This window comes from Asterias amurensis, chromosome 7, assembly GCF_032118995.1.
Source record: "Asterias amurensis chromosome 7, ASM3211899v1".
NCBI classification, from domain to species: Eukaryota; Metazoa; Echinodermata; class Asteroidea; order Forcipulatida; family Asteriidae; genus Asterias; species Asterias amurensis.
In genome coordinates, this window is record NC_092654.1 from 13,059,170 (window position 1) to 13,079,257 (window position 20,088).

The following is a 20,088-nucleotide window of genomic DNA, read 5'->3' on the forward strand; positions in this document are numbered from 1 at the left end:
AAGGGGCACCAAGGCCAAGACCAGGGCAACGGAGGCCATGGCCTATGTGTAAATCCAGACCTGCCCTTGAAATGTGGGATTACAAACCTGTGAAGGCGGAGAGTATACTTGGTTTACTCCTCTGATTCCCACTGACAGTCACCACAGACAAGGTGTACTCCTTGGCAGCGTCCAAGCCGACGAGTTCAACAGTGACATCCGTTGGGTCGACTTGGGAAAGAGAACCATCGCTGGGGCTGTAGGTCACATCAAATGAGTCCCACAGTGTCCCTTCTGGAGGACACCAGGCGAAGTCTAGCGTGTGAGCAGTGCTGCGAGTTAAACTGATGTCACACGTGGGTAGCGGAACTGAAGAAAAGTTGTAAAACAAGCCTTTTAAAAGTAACGCGTTACAGAAAACTTCTTTACACAGGAAAGCCATTACAGGCTACCTGATCAGGTCTACTTCAATGATTTCATCACACCACACCAACGAGGATGCCCACCATGGAAGGCTCAAGTCCAGAAAGATGTCCAAATTCCACTTGTGAGGTAGAGCAATTAGCTACAAACACGCTTGAATTGAGACAGCTATTCTAGGAGGCCAAGGAACACATTGTCCTAAGCAGCTTAAGTGGGTATTCAATAGACCCTAATCACAACCCTATTCACAACCCGCAGCACACATACACGCGCGTCTCCTGTCAGCCATTTTGTGTTTCAAAACAAGCACAAAAGGATGGTACATTTTTTTTGCACCTCCGAACAAAGCACGTCTACCATTTTCTGCCTTTTTTGGGAGTCCATTCCTTTTGTGCACATTTTGACACAAAAGATAATGAACAGGAGACGCGCGTATATGTGCGCTGTGTGTTGTGAATAGAGTCAATATGATGATGAAGTAAAAAGAAAAAAAAAAAAAAAAAATCAAATATCCAACCTGTATGTGTGGTAACCGTTGATAATGAGCCAGGTCCCAGTGTCACTGTGTATTCCTCGCCGGGGTACAGACCCAATATCATCCCAAAGCCTTCATTATCAACGACGTTTATACTATGGCCAGGGGGTAGGCTAGTGACTACCAATGAATAAGACATGGAAGGTGAGGGCACCCAGCCAACATCTATAGAGGTTGTATTGACAGTCGTTAAGTACAGTTGATTCACATCAGTGAGAGCTAGTTTGAAGATAAACACAAATAAAGAACACATGATAAATTAATAATTTAATTTAATAATAACTTGAGGGGGCTAATCATCCTTACTCGCAGCTGAGAGCTGAGTTGCGAATGATGTGGCTACAACGTGTTCGAGAAGCAGGCATGTCTTTTGCTGCCAGCCACATCAACCCATTATGACCACGGAGCACAGCCGAAGATCGAAAGTGTTTGATTTTTCCTGAGGGAAGAAAACCGGATGGTCTGGAAAACCCTCATGGCACAGCAGAGAACCAACGCACAACTCAACTCACATAGATGTATGGCCCTGGCCGGGAATCGAACCAGGGTCACCTTGGTGAGAGGCGAGCGCTTTACGCACAAGCCAACCATGCCACCCTATGATCTAACAAGCCTTTGCGCATATAGATTTGAATATTGTCTGGTACCATTCATTTCACTTTTTCTGGTTCTGAAGGCAAGGACTCTCAGAAAAGTGAACTTAATAAGTGAACTTATTAGCCAAGAACTTGATGGATAGAAGGAGGGAAGTTTCAGTTTCAGGCGAGGGAGGAAAAACGCCAGAAAATTATTATAAGGGAAAACCCATGCCATCAGGTAGGAACTGAAAAACCCAATCCACATGGTGCCCCTGGCATGATTCGAACTGGGGGTCCTAGAGATGAAAGGTGAGGAAAGATTCCACTATGTCAACCTGACCACCAAAATGAAGACCCGGAGAAATCACACCAATTTAATTTCCATACACATTGGTGTATATGGGTAAACTCCACCCCCCCCAACATAATTTTTTTTAAAATATTCTTTAAACCCGATGCAAATTTTCATCTATTAAGTTGATATGGTACCCTGCCAAAATATCTGAACTGTCTCTAGCTACCGGGCAATCTCTGTGGCCTAGTTGGTAACACACTGCTCTAGAATTGCTATGGTCGTGGGTTCGAATGCCAGCCCAAGTAATATGCCTGTGACTTTTTTCATAGAGCTCGGGAAATTACTGAGTATTCATTACTAACACACATTGGTGTACATGGGAAAAAAATTTTAATATTCTGTTTCACCGATGCACATTTCCATCTTTTAAATTATATTCCATGTTCACTTTGGTCTAGAGATCAAACGAAAGAAGAAGCCAACACTTTTATAACTTTTAATAAACTTTCAACACTAGGTGGCGTGTCGTGGCCTAGCGGTTAAGAGCACCGGATTCAAGCTCTGGTGTTCGATCAGCAGAGTGTGGGTTCGAATCCTGGTCGTGACACTTGCTACATAAAGTTGGGGAGGTAGTGCTTTCTACCAGCCAGGCTTCTGATTGATGATACCCAAGCCTACATCCGTATGGGCTGTAAAAAGGGTAACCCTGTTTCAGCCCTTGGAGTAGGTGGCAACGGCCCCTGGAAGAACAAAAATTGTAGCCCACACCTTGAAGTGGCTTTCAGGCCTTGTGTGTCTGGCGAATTGCATAAAAAAAATAATAATAAAAAATAAAAACATTCTAGTACTATTGTCATCTAACCTGTAGTTCCAGCAGACGGGACAGCGTTGCTTCTCGCAGGACCATACACAGTTCGAAGCCTGACCCGGTACATTGTGTTAGACGTCAGCCCAGCAACAAGATAATTCCTGTCCGTGCCCGGCAGGACAACCACCATAATTGGATTGAACGAGGCCGCTGTGTCCAAGTCATAAGACACCTCAAAGCTGTCATACAAGCCGCTGGATGGTGGATCCCATACAACTAAAAACGTACTTGCAGTCTCATCTTGGATGACTACATTCTCAGGAAGACCCGGATCTGCGAAGAGCAAAACAGGACACTTCTTAATGCTTTCAAATTACAAAGTCAAAACTCACTTTATGGTTAAAGACACTGAACACCTTTGGTAATTGTCAAAGACCAGTCTTCTCACTTGTTATATCCCAAAATATGCACACACAAAAGAAAACTGTGAAACTTTTAACTCAATTGGTCGTCAAAGAAAATAATAGTGAAAGAAAAAACAGCCCTGTCACACGAAGTTGTGTGCTTTCAGATGCTTGATTTCGAGACCTTAAAATTTAATTCTGAGGTCTCGAAATCAAAATTGTGGAAAAATACTTTTTTCTTGAAAACTACGTTACTTCAGAGGGAGCCGTTTCTCAACATGTTATATACTATCAACAGCTCTCCATTAGTCGTTACCAAGCAGGTTTTATGCTAATAATTGTTTTGAGTAATTACCATTTACCAACAAAGAAAATTCCCTCTTTGAAGAGTTTTGGTACCTTTTGTAGATCAAGCTTTTGGCCACGACATGAATCCCTACTCACTTTGACTAAAGATGTAAGAAATATGAATTACCTGCGGAAGTTTAAACTTCGATAGTCGTCAAGTTTATGAGAAGAAAAAAAGGTGAAAATCACAGCGCATTGAGAGTCATGTAAATCCATTGTACATGCTAAACAATTATCATATTACCGAGACAATTTTTTTTTGTGTGAAAATGTTTTACTCATTTCTCAATAACTACAGCACCTCAGCTACCAATATTTTAGGAAACTTTCTACCATCATTTTCTTTAAACTCTGTATGTTTTTATGTAAATCTGTGAACATTGTATTTTGTTTCGTAGATAAGGTATCCAAACCCTTTTAAGGGAAGATACATGGTAATCACTCTCAACATTAATGCCAATAAAACATTAGTTGATTAGAAGTACAGCAGCTTTCAATAGTTAAACACAATTTGAGAATCATTTTACTTAAAAAAAATGTGGTTATGGACAAATTTACTAAAAGTTTTTTATCAAAAATTTGAACCAGAGAAGCATTAATAACAGTAACACCTCTCAGACTATGCATTCCAAATACAGAAAAGCAAGAGAAAAGTAAGTCCAGATAACTTTCTAAAAATGTTTGTCCTTTGCTTTTTTTGCAATTGTGTATTTGGTATGGTTTACTTGTCTTTTTTCTGAGTTGCCTCGCTTGTGAATTAAACTGAATTTAACTGAATTGAATTTAATTGTAAGATTCATACTGAAACAAACTTTTTTTTTTTTTTAATAAAATGAATTGATTCCCAAAGTGCTTAAACAGTAAACACCAAAAGATCACTTACTCGTTCGAATAACAACAGAACTCTGGAAGTTCTCTGCCCCTCCCAGCAGCACTTGGTACAACCCAATCCGATACAGGGTACCGGTCTCCAAGCCTGAGATCGTGTGGCTGTACGTCAGACTGTTGTCCACCGGCAGATTTTCAAGACCATCTTGTGCCTGTCCCTCTACCCCAAATTTGAGTCGGTAGCCTGAGATGGCTACTGGCTGATCATCATCCCAGCTGAGGTAGATGAATGTGTCGTCAGCGATGACAGTGGTGAATCTGACAGATGCTGATAGGAAAAGAGTGTAAAAAAGCTCCGTTCAAAACCTGAGACTCTCTTAGTATGTCCCTCGCCTTTTACTAGGTTTTATGGGGCCAGAGCTTTTTTGTAGCAGCAGGATAATTATTGAATGGTCTTCCCGACAACAGAAAACAAGTACAAATAGTGAATAAAGACCGGTTACTGTTGCTGTTTTAATTTCTACGGTTCATGTATGTTTTTCTACTATTTTTAATAATTGTATTTTAATGTGCAAACTGAGAAAGTGATTTTCATGCTGGGCATAATGAATAAAGAGTTAAATTGAATTGATTTGAATTCATACTTCCTGTATATGCGAAGCAAATTTTGACATCACATATATAGCTGTGTTCACAGTGAATGTTTCGCAAGAGTTGAACACCGTTAACCTGTTGTGAACTATTCGCTGCCAATTTGTGACGTCAACATTCGCAGCGCATTTCCATTCGCATTCTCAGGAAGTATGAACCAGGCTCTAATCACTTGAAAAACCTGCCGTATTATACAGACGTTGTTTGTAGTAGAGACGTAATCTGGGGCTCTAGTATGAAAAATGAGTACAAAGCCCCAAGTACTGGGTCTATAGTAAACAGCCCCAAAATTGGGCTGATTTAATCCTTCCAGCCTTCAGTTTCACCAAATTCTTTCTAACTAAGGATTAATCTTAGGACTTAGGACAAGTTCAGATCCATATCCGAAGATGTTAGGATGCATTGAACCCATCCTAAGTTAGGACGGGTTACTCATCCTAACTCGAAATAGGACTAATCTATCCTAGCGTTTCGTGAAAGTAAAAGGGTTTAAGATCTTTTATGTTAACAACAGATTTTCTTACATATTTCTTTTACCTTCTGAATGTTGGCGCTTTTGTAGATTGCAATACACTTACCTGTTGTTGAGTCTGTACAGGATGGCTCACTTTCTGTTGCCAGTTCACCACTTCCAGCCTTCGCTCTGACACACAAAGTGTAGACTGTGCTGGCTGTCAAACCATCTATTACCAAATTCTAAAAAAAAAAGTAAAACATTTTTGTTTTTTGCTGGCGACACACTCAGGTTTTACAAACCCTATTTTATGTACAATTTACACATGGGCACGATGCCACCTACTCCTTGGGCTGAAAACAGGGTTACCCCCTTCACAGTCCATAAGGATGTAGGCAAGGGAATCAGCCTGGCTGGTATAAAGCAAATCTGCACTACCTTCCCAACTGTTTTACGAAGCAAATATGGTTACATGTAAATTATTATTATTATTATTATTATTATTATTATTATTTATTCGGCCAAGGTTTCATCAAACAATACAAGATACCATATTACCGCAAAAATATAACACTACAGTATAAGAAACGAGTGTAAACTGCAAAAACATGTGAAACCTTGAACAATTGTAGACCAATGATGGAATTGAAACAGAACACTGGCAAATCAAGCAAGACAATTATAAAACAGCTCTTCTACAACACGTGAGCATGTGCGCAAATGGATTACGATCAAGGTGGAAATAAAATAGCTTCAAGCACTACACTTTTTTGTTTACTGGACCGCCAGGATTTGAACCCACACAATGCTGTTGACAAAACCAGAGCTTGGATCCAGTAAACTAGACCAATCAGATATGACACATGTATGCGTGCGCAAAAGGATAATGATTAAGGTGGAAATGAAATAGCTTCAAGCACTAAACTGTTCTGTTCATGGACCGCCAGGATTCGAGCCCACACCGAGCTGCTGACAACACCAGAGCTTGGATCCAGTGAACTAGACCAATCAGATATGACACATGTATGCGTGCGCAAAAGGATAATGATTAAGGTGGAAATGAAATAGCTTTAAGCACTACACTGTTTTGTTCACTGGATCGCCAGGATTCGAACCCACACAGTGCTGCTGACAACACCAGAGCTTGGATTCCGTGAACTAGACCAACCAACTATGAAAAATGTACGTATGCGCAAAATGATAATGATTATGGAGGAAGTGAAATATATACAAGCAGTTCACTGTTACCTGTTCAGTCGATGGCACACTACCCACTTCGATTTCCACACCATCAGGGCCTGTAGCACTAACTGTGTAGCTTGTCAAATCGAACGGTGCAGGGAGCCATGTTAAATGAAAACTAGTAGGGGTCGTGTCACCAGTAACAATATTAACTGCGCCTGGTATCTCAGGTTCTGTGGGAGAAGAGAGCAGGGTAACAAAAAATTAAAAAATAAAAATTATCAATTACCAAAAGTCCTTGCCTGGAGGTCCTTGCCTGGAGAACATTGAAGGAGCAGTGCAAGGTTATTGGAGAATCCATCATATTTGGCAGTTTTTACAGCCCATTTATATTATATGTTTAGCTGCATTTTGCATGGCTATTTTTTTTTTCCATTTCCTGTCCATTGCACTGTAATAGATTGATCCATTAGGCTCCGCTCACGGGGCACTTGCGAGCAAGAACACGCGAGCCTCTCCATTGCCATTCTGCACAACTCTGCCGCGCGTGCCAAGCATACACACACGCATGTCAGACTTTTGGTTGCGCAATCAGGGTTATGATTGGTCAATAGGCAATGGGGCGAAGCTTAATGGAACGGTCTATTGGCGCTCAGATGTTTTAATTAAACAAGTAAATGTTTGGGGGTTCAACAAAGCAGGATTGAACCAGCGACCTCAGGATTAACGTGCTGGGGCTCTACCAACTGAGCTACCAACGCTACCATCAGTAGCCCTGCGTTGGCAATCTCCCTATTTTGTCAATATCTTTGTACGGTGGTGCCAGTCAGAAGCCAGTCAGAAGCCAGTCAGAAGCCACACAACTGTAGCCAGGGACCACACCCAAGTTTATGATACAACCTGGGAAGTGGCAGCCAGGAGATCATCTTAACCTTGGTAATCATCAGACAGTTGAACCTCACTATCATGACGGAACTTGAACATTGACGCCATGGTGGCACCAATAAGTGTCCAAATAATTAAAAGCTTAATATTGGAACAAATTCATAAACCCTGAACCTTGCAATGGACTTTGGCAATAATCAACTTCAGAAAATGTCAATGACACTAAACAAAAGTCAAATAGACATAAATTTTACCTTGACGTTCTCAAGTGGAAGAGAGTTAAGGGGGTAAATAATATTTTTTTTAAATTAAAAATTATTTCATCGGGTCAAGCTTGAAAAAAACACAAAAAAACTAACTTGTTCTTTGCACAACATAAAGCTCCACAGTGGCAGGGACAGTTTCCACAACAATACTATACTGTCTACCAGGTACGAGGCCAGTAAGTCGACCCCGCACCGAGACCATCGTTCTGTCTGCCGGCACAACAAAGGAGATTGTTGATTCTCCATTGGGCTGGATGGTAGACACTCTGTAACTTTCAACAGTGACGTCGCCTGACTCCGTCCAGAGTATCTCCAATGATGTTGTTTGGACATCGCTAACAAGAATCTCCTGGTCTGGAATGTAAGCTGTTGAAAATGAAAAGTACAAATAAAAATAATAATATTAATCATATTTTATATAGCGCTTTACACACCCAAAGGGTGTCCCGAAGCGCTTCCAACATTATTGCGCTACTGTAAGCTAAATCAATGACAAGAACCATCACTGCCCTCATTGGTACCCATTTACCCCATGGCCGAGAGAAGCAATTATAGTTAAGTGCCTTGCTCAGGGACACAAGTGTCATGACCAGGACTCAAACTTAACATTAATATTAATTGTACGAGAAGTTCTGTAAGGGTCTTGTGTGATCATTTACGGGTTGGGATAATTCCTAACCTTTAAACAATTTGTTGTATATATTTTGCTGTTGTTTGTTTGACAATGTATCTAAGTGCTTTAGTTCTAACCTGTTGTGACCTCAACTGGAGCTGGTAGGCTTGTTAGTCTGTCCGCCCCTGTGCCCACAATGGTGGATACTTCAACCACATAGTTGGAGGAGGGATCCAGACCAGTGATCTCGTATTCTCCTATCGTTGCGACCTCAGTGACCAGAGTGCGAACGTTGTCGCTGTCTCGGTAGGCAATCTCAAAGAGCAGGAAACCGCCACTAGGGGGCTGGACTTTAATGACCACTGAGAGGGTTTTGTTGGCGACGGAGGTAACGGAGGGGCTCACAGGCTCTGAAAGAAGAACAAATCATAGAGATGTTATTGTAATGCAGAGCTGCCAAAATGTTTATGTTCCATGCAATCAGGGAGATTTTGTCCCAAAACACAGGAGATATTTAGAATTACACTAAGCATAGTAGGGACAAAGTTTCCATAATCAGGGAGATTTTCAAATTGGTTCGTCAAAACATGGAAAGATTGGTTGATTTTCAATGAACTTTCTGCAAAATCAGGGAGAGAGTACCAGGGTTCTGGGGGAAAAAAATCCACAGGCATATTCTTCAGATCTGTGACATTCCAGAAAATGTTCATGGTTGAGATTATCAAGATCAACTGCGAATTCGGTAATAGACTCTTCCCATGAAATATGTATTGCACGTCATGCGTGCGCACTTAGCTAACACTTTAATAAGCAAAATGAAGGTACATCGCGCCTTTATATATTGGGATGATGGCAGTGCATATCTCTATTGCGTTTGCCAACCAATAGTGTCCGTAGGCATGCGTGAACGCTATCAGGAAATTTCATGGGGTCTACAAAATATGTATTTATCCATCCCATTCTTTCCAGGTAGCTGCAGGGAAGGTGTGGAACGGTCTACCTCATTCCATCAGAGCCATCCAGACAATATAAATTTTCCAAGCAACCCTGAAGACTCATCTTTTCTTAAACATTTCAGTAACATTCTATAGACATTGGACTGTTTTCATTTTTTCTTGATCTTTGCAGTGCTGGAGGACAACCAAGGGGAACTTTTTTTTTTAAGCAAGCACCATGAACACTTTTTTGGGATACCATATATAGAAGACGTCATTATTATCTATACTATTAAAAGCGTAACCTGCGCCATCTTGGATTGAAAATTAGAAGGTCCAGTGGTATGGCATCCTTGTGGAATCCAACACGGTTGTTTGTGTGGAATTCAATACGTTTGTGTGGTTTCAGACGTCGGGTTGCAAGTCTGCAAAACCCGGATCCAAACTCGCACTTACAAGTCATGTGATTGGAGGAAGTTTGGGCGGCGACCGTGCGTCAACCACTGGTCGATGTTGTTACCAGACTTCCTAGAAATCTTTCTGACAGGTGACTCATTGGACAGTGTTTCGCAGATGGTGCTCCGGATTGGTTCATTCATTGCCCCTTGACCGCCCACCCGCCATTCGATCCGCCCTTTTTGGTCAGGTTACTTTCGTGTTGTACTAAGCATGGTTCTCCGGATTGGTTCATTCATTGTCGCGCAGGGTCGAAAGGGTCGAAGAGGCTGGGTGCCAGGACAAACCCGAAACAATCTCACGAATTTGACCGAATTTGCATTGAATGGATGAAGTACCGTAGATTGATGTTTCGCAGGCGACCATGTGTCAACCACTGGTCGACGTTGTTATCAGACTTCCTAGAAATCCTTCTGCGGGTGACTCATTTGTTGAAAAGATTAAATGGATAATATTTATAAAAAAGCATTCACTTCCAAACGGCGTGAGAATTATCATGATGAACAAGGTTGGGATCAAACGGAAGCTTAATAATTTGGAAACATTGGGTAGGGCCGGCTATAGGTTGGAAGGTGTCTAAGGGAACTTTACAATTAATAACATTTTGGGGTTGGAGGGGGGGGGGCCTTACACAAAGAGCCATTCTGGTCAGTGTATTGTGAGTGGTGTGTTGTCTGGTTTGAGACAGGCCACCTGTTGCTTGGTGAAGAAGGTCGCCGTGGGACCACTTTAGGTTGACAGTGGGTGGCGACCTTGGACCTTTTGCCAGTAAACTCAAATGGGTACATGAATTACGTTTTAGAATACGGTCTGTTCATGGAGGTATAATGTTGCAGTTTCAGAGTTTAACCATGGAGGTAGAATTGTGAAACCATTCCTTACTCTATGGTGAAACTTATACACGTACGTCAAAGGCATGTTTTGAAGCTGTAAAAAAAGAACTTTGCTTTGCATTTGGTCAAAGTTGTTAAGCAAAACGACATTAAGTTTCCTTTTGAATAAGTCCATTCACAAAATTGGTTAGAGCAGTGTGTCGGTCAGGTCTCAGAATGTACATTTTGCCAAATCCATTTTGAAGCCTAATTTAGCCATCGGCCCGTCGGGTTGGTTACTCATGGAGATAATATTAACAAAAGAGACCTCGTGCGGCTGAATGGGGTACATTTTTAGGAGTTTGTCTATTGACCCAAACTGGACGTAACAAACCTTAAACATGACTTGACATGCTTTCTGAAAGTGAAATAAGTTAGAGAAAATGGAGTGGGGACGAGTTTATCGTTTTTATTTAGTTTGTACGATATAGGGTTCCAGAGATATGGGATGTATGGAGGTTTGTTCCTAGAGCAGCGTGAACATGAACGCGGTCAGAAATTGTGTCGTTTGTCGTTCAAATTTCGCGAGATGCAATAAGCCCAAAGTGACAATAAAAAAATAGAAAAAAACCAGACCTCCCAAGTCTCACGCATTAGGAGTGAGACTCACGCATTTGGGCTCTGTCTCACGCTCACACGCACATCAACCATTATTGGGGCGAGATCGGGGAAAAAAAATTAACGACATTTTTTGTACAAAATTTGTACAAACAGAGCGCAAATATGCAGATTGCGCACGCTTTTGCTCATCCAGTAGGTTCAGCTCAAATTCGGCAGAGCGCAAAACGCTTATTGCGCACAAGTTTGTTCCGATTCTTTTAGCAAATTCGTTGAAATGCGCTCCACTAGCGAAGACACAACAGGCAGAAGAAGTGAGCGATTGATTTTGGACATCATTTTTAGTCTATTTTTTTCAAGTTTGGAAGGATATAATCTGACACAATCGAACCTCCACATTAACCATCAACATCTCCTGTGTACCTCAAGTGAGTTTTAATTATTCTGAGGAGGCTTTTGATGCATTTTGAAACACCTTTTGTCCACATTCACATTGTTTTATTTATTGATAAAAAAAAAAAGTTGGGCGGCGATTTAAAAAGGCCTTCTTAAACTGGCAATTTTTTTCCGGGGGGATGGGGGTTGAGCTTTGAAAAATCTCACACATAGCTGGCCTCTGGACTTGGCATCTCTGCCTGCAAAACACTTTTTTGACGTTCACGTTAAGTGCTCCCGTTATACATGCAGCCTATTGACCAGAAAGTTTACAAGACCAATTCAGATGAGAATAAACTAAAAAGAGGCCTACGCTCTTACCGCCCCCGCCCCCCCCCCGAAAAAAAAAGAAAAAAAAACAGTAGATAAATTAGATTTGTGGCACACAGCATGTTCCAAAAACTCGCTTTACTTATAGTGCTGTAGCAACGCTATGTATCGTGGGACGTAAAAATGTCATTTTTGACGAAATTTTTAAAAAGGAAATCAAGCATTATGAATGTATATTGAGTGTGTGGAGAAAGTTTTGGTAGTGTAGTACAAAAGAAACTTTAGTTATTGCTGGCTAACGGTCAGTTTCACCTATCAACGCTGATTTGAAAAACGTGTAACGTTAGGGAGGCCCAACTTATTAGACCCCTATAAGGCTCACGGGGGAGCCTTATAGTTTCTAGATGCATAAGGTACGTGACACGAGGTGGGTACAGCCACTGCAAGTAGTGGTGGACGTGCGAAATAGCTTCATTTTGGGTTAGAATTATGACGCCATGCATAAATATTGAGTGAGGCGTATAACACCCTCACCCACATTTCGAAATATTTGTGTAAATGATTTTTATATCCTAGCGGGGTGCCGCGCGAAGCGCGGCATCCCGCTAGTCATTATTATTATTGTTATTCAAGTACTTACTGGTATACTCCAGAATGGAGTTTCTTGGCCTCACCCCTTCGCCTAGAAGGACCACCTCAACTGAGAGCTCGTACTGTGTTCCCGAAGTCAGATCCACAAACGTGTGCTCTAGTTTTTCATCAGGTCCATACTGATCCTGAGCAAGGATGTTGTCGGCTGTGGGTAGATTGACGGCCACTCTGTAGGCCTGGGTGTCAGGATTGCTGTTCTGGCCCCAACGTATCTTGATGGTGCTCTCTGTGACCTGGACGATGTAGATGTCATCTTCATTGATGGTGGCTAGGGATAGACAATATTTTGTTTGTATAAAAACACAAAAATGTTGGTGCCCATCCGTCTGTGCTAATTTTGTACATATTTTTGACGTAACTAATTTGCAACAAATAGTTTGCTGCAGTTGGGCTCTGCTGAACTCTCTTGCCAATATCGCTGCAAAAACAGAGTTGTGATTAGTTGTGTCAAAATTAGTAAAAAATGTCACGCAAATACATTTTAGATGCTAAAATAATCTTTGTGAGTTATTTTACTCATTTTGTGAGAATTACATTGTACAGCACCCCAGTAAGTACATGTAACATTTTAAGGGAAGCTTTTTACCATCATTATCTTCAAACCATGCCAAGTTTAATCAAAATCTGTGGACATTGTGTTTTGTGTCCTACAAAAAGTACACAGCTGTTGATTTCACCAAACTCTTCCTAACTTGGGATTAATCTTAGGACTTAGGACGAGTATAAGTTCTGTATCCAAAGACGTAGGAAGCATTGAACCCACCCTAAGTTAGGAGGGGGTTACTCGCCCTAACTCGAGATAGGATTAATCCTAGCATTTGAAAATCGGCTGCAGACCCTTTAAACAAACTACAATACCTGTTGTTCCTGATCCAAGGGCAGGTTCCCCAATGACTTTGTCTGGTCCAGTATCTATGGTTGATCTCACAATGAAATCATAAGTGACTCCGGTATCCAGACCAGTCACCTTCAGCTCTTGTGTATTGGTGTCGGTGGATCCTGCCATACTCTCCGCCTGATGATGGAAAATGAAAATGTTTTGAAATCTTGTTCAGGGCTTTGGCTGTTAAAAACAAAAATGATCGCCGCTGTAAAATTATTATTACTACTCTTATTATTAAAAGTTTTATTAAAAAAAACCATTAAAACTTGGCAGCCAGAGGCTCAATTGCGTTTAAAATACATACAGAGCATAAGAAAATATGTTCTATTTTTAAAATTACAGAAAAATATTAAGAAAAATAAAAACACCCAAAGACTAAAATACATTACATATTGGCAAACTAACTCTTTCTGTGCCAAGGTCGAACTTGTATGATCTGTTTTTTTTATGTATAAAAAAACAACACTATGGTACTTCACAATCTATTTAATGTTCTCAAAAAGTGTCATCAGTCGTACATGTACAACCCCATTGGATTCTTTGTGGTTGGAAAACATTGTCACTTCAGGACCAAGGCCAAATTTCATAGAGATGCTAAAGCGGAAAATATTGCCGAAGAGTTTTCTGCTCAGCTCAAATGAGCCAGATACCAGTCACAAATCCTACATGCAACATAGCAGTTTGGTTGGTAACCCTACTCTGGTGAGCACATGTTTGTTGTGCTTTGCTACTTATTGTGCTTAAGCAGCTCTATTTAGCTGTGGAACCTGCTTTGGGAAAATACTGGGGGTCACCAGAAGGGACAGACTTCGCAACACAAGAGTACGTGAACTGCTTCACTACTATAAAGATCTTCCAACTTCAATTAGAAAAACTAAACTCAAGTATTTTGGGCATATGAACAGAATGGGCAATGGCCGATACCCCAAAATACTTCTAGAAGGCCACATTGCAGGAAACAGACCCAGAGGAAGACCAGGGAAACGATGGCTGGAAGATATCAAGCACTTCTGTGAAGAGGCTGACATACCATCTGTGGCAGCAGCAGGACACCAAGCAAGGAATAGAGACCTACATATGGAGACTCTTAGTTGGGAAGCCATCTCCGGGATCTACCTCGGGAGGACGGCTATGATGATGAACATGCACTTACCTGTCTTCCTTGCACCCTGTAAGATACGTCATATCCACTGACCAGACCAACAGCTGGCTGCCATTGGATGACCAGAAACACTGGGGTCACTTCACTATCTGGTTTGACCATAACATTACTGGCTGGATTGGGACCTGGTGGACATCAATATTTAAAGGTATTATACATGGTCGGTAAAGATAAAAAAAACATCATTGTTACAAAAGCTTACTGAATTTTGTGTTCATTACTAGACGAAAAAAATGTCTGGGAATTATTTTCCTCTGAAATGTAGTCACTTTCTCTCTGAAAACCTATTAAAAAAAATCGTTTAAAAACATCGTTGTTTAACTTTAGTCTAAAAGCTTACTGATATTTATGTTCATTTCTAGAACCATTTTTTTCTGGGAATTATTCCCTCTAAAATGAAGTCATATTCTGGGAAAACTCTCTCTTTAAAAAAAATGTAGCTGCTGATTTTGCTTGTTACAAACAAAATTAAGGACAATGTGTTTACACTCTAAATATCTTGCACGGTTTTTCACCATTTTCTGTGTTACATGTAGATTTGAATATTGTCTGGTACAGTGACGTACTTGGATCACAATTTACCACTTATTTGAATTCCTCAGACTATCCTTATGTGGTAACTTAAGAAACGATGAACACCTATACGAAATTCTGAATGAATTGTATGGCACAATGGTACATAGATTTGCTCATCTGGAGGTTGCTATGCAAAGGCTTATCAACAGTCTCTTTTAGTCTCAGGAATTTTAATGTAAGCAGTCCAATGTGACTAAGCAAGTCATTGTTCCAGACATTATTCAAATCTAACACACAAAAAGTTGCTGTAGCCGCCTATTCAGACACAGCCATACACAATCCCATACAACAATCAAATCACTTCTCAAACTTATCTGATGTCACAGGTTTGCAAGGACTAATTTTGTTGTGTCTTGTTATTTTTGTTTTGTTTTTTTGTTTTTTTGTATTTACTGCGCCTTGAACACCCTACTACGATAGAAATGTTTGCAGTAACACCATGTAATGACTATCTCTAATGAGTTGGTGTGGTTCTGAAAAGAACCGTTGGTTTCAACTCGACGTTTGGATCAGTGTGCTCTGATTGTCTTCTGGATAAAGATGGACTCTGATGCTGCATGCTGCTTAAGTACTGTGGAGCTGGATTAGCTTGGTGATGCACGAAGGCGGGAAATAGAGGCGGGAAATGGAGTTCGGTGATGCGTGGTGAAACTGGATCCTGCTCATGGTGTTACCGCAAACCTTTCTATTTCGTATTTCCACCATGCAAAGTTTCAAATCCTACCCTACTACTACTTCTTCTCCTACTTATCCTTTCAGCTTACGTGTGCGTTGCGATATTGTCATCATATCTGGATTGTTGACACCAGCAGCCAGGAAGACGGTGATACTGTACTCGGTAGCAGCAGTCAGGCCAACCAGAGAGGCTGTCCGCTGACTCTGACTCACACCTTCCACGATGGCGGCCGGTTCAGTCGTCACACTGTACAGGGCAGCTGGGTCTGGAACAGCACCCCAGGCGATGTCGATTCTGTTTGCCGTGAAATCCAAGACTCCGACTTGAAGATCACCAAAAGCAACTGCAATCGCGCAAAAAAAACCCCAAAACAATAATAATAATCATAATTATAATAATAAACCATTCTTATACAGCGCACATCACCGTGAGGTCCCTATGCGCTGTAAAAGGAAATCAACAATTGTACAAAGAAAACAGATATGTTTTTAACCGGGTTTTGAATTGTTCTGATGTCTCAGCCTGTTTAACAACCTCTGTAAGACTGTTCCATAACTGAACTGCTGCATATTTGAAAGAGTGGCAACCGTACGACTTTGTTGTTGTTTATTGTTTATACATTAGTTTTGCATATACATGTACCATGTTACCATAAAAAGTTCTTGATTTTTTTGATGAGCCAAAACAAAAATAACAATAATAATAATGATAATGAATGAATAAATAAATAAACAATATTCAATCATGCACAGCCATTCTTGTATATGCATCCCTGTGGAGACATCTTTTGTTCTTTCAATTTTCCATGTTCTTAAAATTCCTTGTAAATCACACAGGGACTTTAGAATTTCCCAATAGCTTCCTTTTATTTCCCTTTTTTTTGGTCTCATCCTTGGTCTCCAGTAGGTACCGAATCTACACTCAAACTTACCGGTACTAGCCTCAACGCTAGCAGCATCACTCTCGATAGACGTTGCCCCTCTACCTGCGACCGTCGTCACAAAGACATCGTAGGAGGTTCCAGGCAGTAGGTTCTCTAATGTGTATGACGTGGTGGGTTCGATGAACTCGACGCTCTTCCTGGGGCCACCTCCAATGCTGTACTCAATCTTAAACAGGTCAAATACTCCATCGGGGAGGATCCAACTCACGGAGACTGATGTGGATGTTGCCTCGCCCGCAACCACTCCCAAACCTGTGGGCAGCAGTGGCTCTATCAAAAACAGAACAAGAAATGAGAATTTATCTTATAATAATTTTCATCATCATCATCATCAGTCGGCTGCACAGCAGGTGGACACAAACTTTCCTGTCTCGTGCTTTTCTCTGAATCTCAAGTGGGGAGAGCAGAAAATCTGGAGAAACTAATCTTCCGATATACTTAGGGTACAGTTGTATATTATGCTCTTGAATTTTATTTTAAACACTGGAACAAACCCCATACCCTGAGGAACGGCAGTCTTGAAGTCAAGACGATGATTGTTAAGCACGGTGTGTAGTTACAGCGCGGTGTAGCTACGGGGACGATACACACACCCTTGATCCCAGTATGCGTGTGTGAGTCAGTCTCGCGCTACCTACTACTGTTGCATGTGTAACATCGCACTCTGACTGTTGCATGAACGGCAGACAAATAGGCAGCACCTAACGACTTGTCATCAAGTCGAGAGGAACGGTTACAACAATTACAAAATGTAAACTATATTATTTTGGTTTTTACCCATACACTGTGTATACTCAGTACTTATTAAACTGTACAGTACTCAGTACTTATTAAACTTATGATACAACAAAGAACAGGAGCAAAGCACAAACAAATATTAGATTATGTTTGGTTTTCCTTTAACTTAAAAGCAGAGAATATGTACTTCGCAACACAATTCATAATGGTTTTATTCTTAGAAACTCGAAGGGAAAATAAAGTTGTCAAATAATAATAACAATAATATCCCAGTTTTTATATGGCGCTTTTCACACCCAAAGTGCATCTCAAAGCGCTTCAATATTATTTACCCTAGTCACTGGGCCATTTGATTTATTCCTTAAACCACCTCAGCTCCCTAGGGAGTATAAAGCTTGTGCAACAAATCCGCGCTACATCATATACAAGCTAAAAGAATCGCAAGAACCATCTCGGACCACACACAGTGACCCATTTACGCCTGGGTGCATTCCACAGACAACTGGCTGGGCTATTTAAAAAAAAAAAAAGAAATCGTCTGAGATCGCTAAAATTTTAATTTTCTTTTTCTTTAAGAAAAGAAGAAAAGAAAAAAAAGGAAAAAAGGAGGCGCCTCTAAAACGGAAGCAGGCAGGACGCTAAACAATTTTTTTTTTAGCACCCAGGAGCATGTTTCATGGATGGGCGCTATATAAATGTTCACTATTATTATTATTTTTTAATTTTTTTATTGACTTACTTGTTCTCTTGAGGAGCGATCCTTGTTCATTCTGATTGACATGCAAAGTGATGGTGTATTCTGTGCCGGGTACCAATCCACTGAAGGTGACGATACGCTCACCATCCTGGGGTACATTCTGATCGGCGATGCTCCCTGGTCGAATGCGAAGATTGTAACCCAAGAATGTACCACCGACCGGGCCCCAACCAACGGTCAAGGAAGTGGAGTCAAAATCAAGGCAGATTATCTCACCAGCCTCAGGAGTTGCTTTAAGAGGTAAAAGGGAAATCAAAACAGAAATAAGAGTATGCCACAGACTTGAGACATGTTAGAGGAAAGGATGCAACGGCTGTCACAAACTAAAGCCCGGTTCATACTTCCTGTGAATGCAAAGCGAATTTTGACCTCACAAATTTGCAACGAATAATTCTTGCAAATTGTGCACAAATGGTGTTTGTAGCTTTGCATGGTGTGGAGAATAAGAATAACTATAAATATAAACATGAAGAGTAAACTACGGGTACAACCATTTGTAAAATCTCTTATGAGGGAGTGTTGGCTCTGAAAAGAGCCGTTTGGTCTCAACGTTTCGAACAGTATACTGTGCTCATTCTCCTGAAGACGAGCAGAGTATACTGTTTGACACGTCAAGACCAAACTGGCTCTTTTCAGAGCCAACACCTCCCCAAAAGAGATATAACACATGTTTGTCCCCGTAAGTTTACTATTCATGTTTATGCAAAGCTCCAAACACCATGTAAGGAGGTTCATGATGAGAAGGTAGTGCACTCTGATCTATCTATCAGGCTCCTAGTGGGTGAAACACCCGCCTACACTGTAACAAACTCTAAAGGCCCTGTTTGAACCATTCAACTGTGCCTGAGTGCCTCAAAACCAAAACGTGATTTTTGCGCTCTACAAATGACCTTTGATTGATAGATTGATTGATTGTTTTAGCCCCGAAAATTTGCAGCATACACATAAGTCCAGGTGGGAACGCACAGAAGAATAACACCAAAGCCATTCCGATAACTTTCCGTGATGTCGCGGACGAAACAGTCCGATGGGAACCTGGCTAAAGTTAGTAAAAAACTGTCAAGTCCAAGTTTTCTCTCACCTGTTCGGAACACAGCTTGGACAGGGACACTTTCCCTAAACCTTGCGTCCTGACCGGCTACAGCCTTGACAAAGAAAGTGTAGTCTGTTCCAGGGCGGAGATTATCCACACGGCGCTCAAGTGGATCTGTGGCTATGATCCTGAACGGGGGCTGTGGGGTGCCATCAGCCGGAGAGTATGTGACTTCATAGGAGTCCACTACACCCACGGGGGACAGCCATCTGATGAGAAGGCTGGTTGCTGTGGGAGCGTCTGCGCTGAGTAGTAGTGGTGATTCAGGAACTACACATTATAGAAAAACAAGGAAATAGAATTAGCTGTTGCAAACAACTTACCAACCAAGTTACAAATGCCACAAATAGTTAGTGTCCTGACATTACAACCCTAGCAGGGTCTTTCTTGAAGAAAAGACTTGCTACATGTAAGATCCAAAATGTCAGGCCACTAACTATTTTTGGCCAATATAGAATAAAATAACAAAAGTACTACAGAACAATAGACCTTATGCATTGATATCATCCAGCCACCATCTTAGAGGTAAAATGGTGACAAATCATTAAAAACCCACAGATTTGTATGCGTGGCACACAGGATTGGCCAATGAACAACCTCCTTTCGACCTCTGGGTGAGGGCGCCCTACTAAAATGACGTCACGTGCAAAAGGTCTATAATATATTCTTTTATATAACACCCAAGCAGATCCTTGCCATTTGATTCTGCAGAGTCAAGTTTTTGACTCCATAATATGGCTTATCAGGTTAGTTCGCAAAGTAAAAGGAAAACCACACAATTTCGAGACATATTTGTGTGGATCTTGGTATTCTTCTTTTAAAACATCTTTCTAA

At 41.1% G+C, this 20,088-nt stretch overlaps 1 protein-coding gene across 2 annotated transcripts in view; it reads right to left on the reverse strand.

Annotated features, from left to right (window-relative positions):
* The window catches only part of LOC139939398 (uncharacterized), a 161,934-nt gene that overhangs the window by 92,848 nt on the left and 48,998 nt on the right, over nt 1-20,088 (reverse strand). For both annotated transcript variants that reach the window (XM_071935233.1, XM_071935232.1), the window contains exons 40-54: nt 19,243-19,524; nt 18,144-18,392; nt 16,655-16,936; nt 15,812-16,066; nt 14,463-14,596; nt 13,285-13,441; nt 12,416-12,694; nt 8,387-8,659; nt 7,730-8,002; nt 6,552-6,718; nt 5,428-5,545; nt 4,254-4,526; nt 2,673-2,951; nt 920-1,156; nt 88-348 (exon numbers count right to left, since the gene is read on the reverse strand). In XM_071935233.1, the coding sequence (XP_071791334.1) occupies nt 88-348; nt 920-1,156; nt 2,673-2,951; nt 4,254-4,526; nt 5,428-5,545; nt 6,552-6,718; nt 7,730-8,002; nt 8,387-8,659; nt 12,416-12,694; nt 13,285-13,441; nt 14,463-14,596; nt 15,812-16,066; nt 16,655-16,936; nt 18,144-18,392; nt 19,243-19,524 (3,519 nt within the window). The remainder of the gene's footprint in view (nt 1-87; nt 349-919; nt 1,157-2,672; nt 2,952-4,253; nt 4,527-5,427; nt 5,546-6,551; nt 6,719-7,729; nt 8,003-8,386; nt 8,660-12,415; nt 12,695-13,284; nt 13,442-14,462; nt 14,597-15,811; nt 16,067-16,654; nt 16,937-18,143; nt 18,393-19,242; nt 19,525-20,088) is intronic.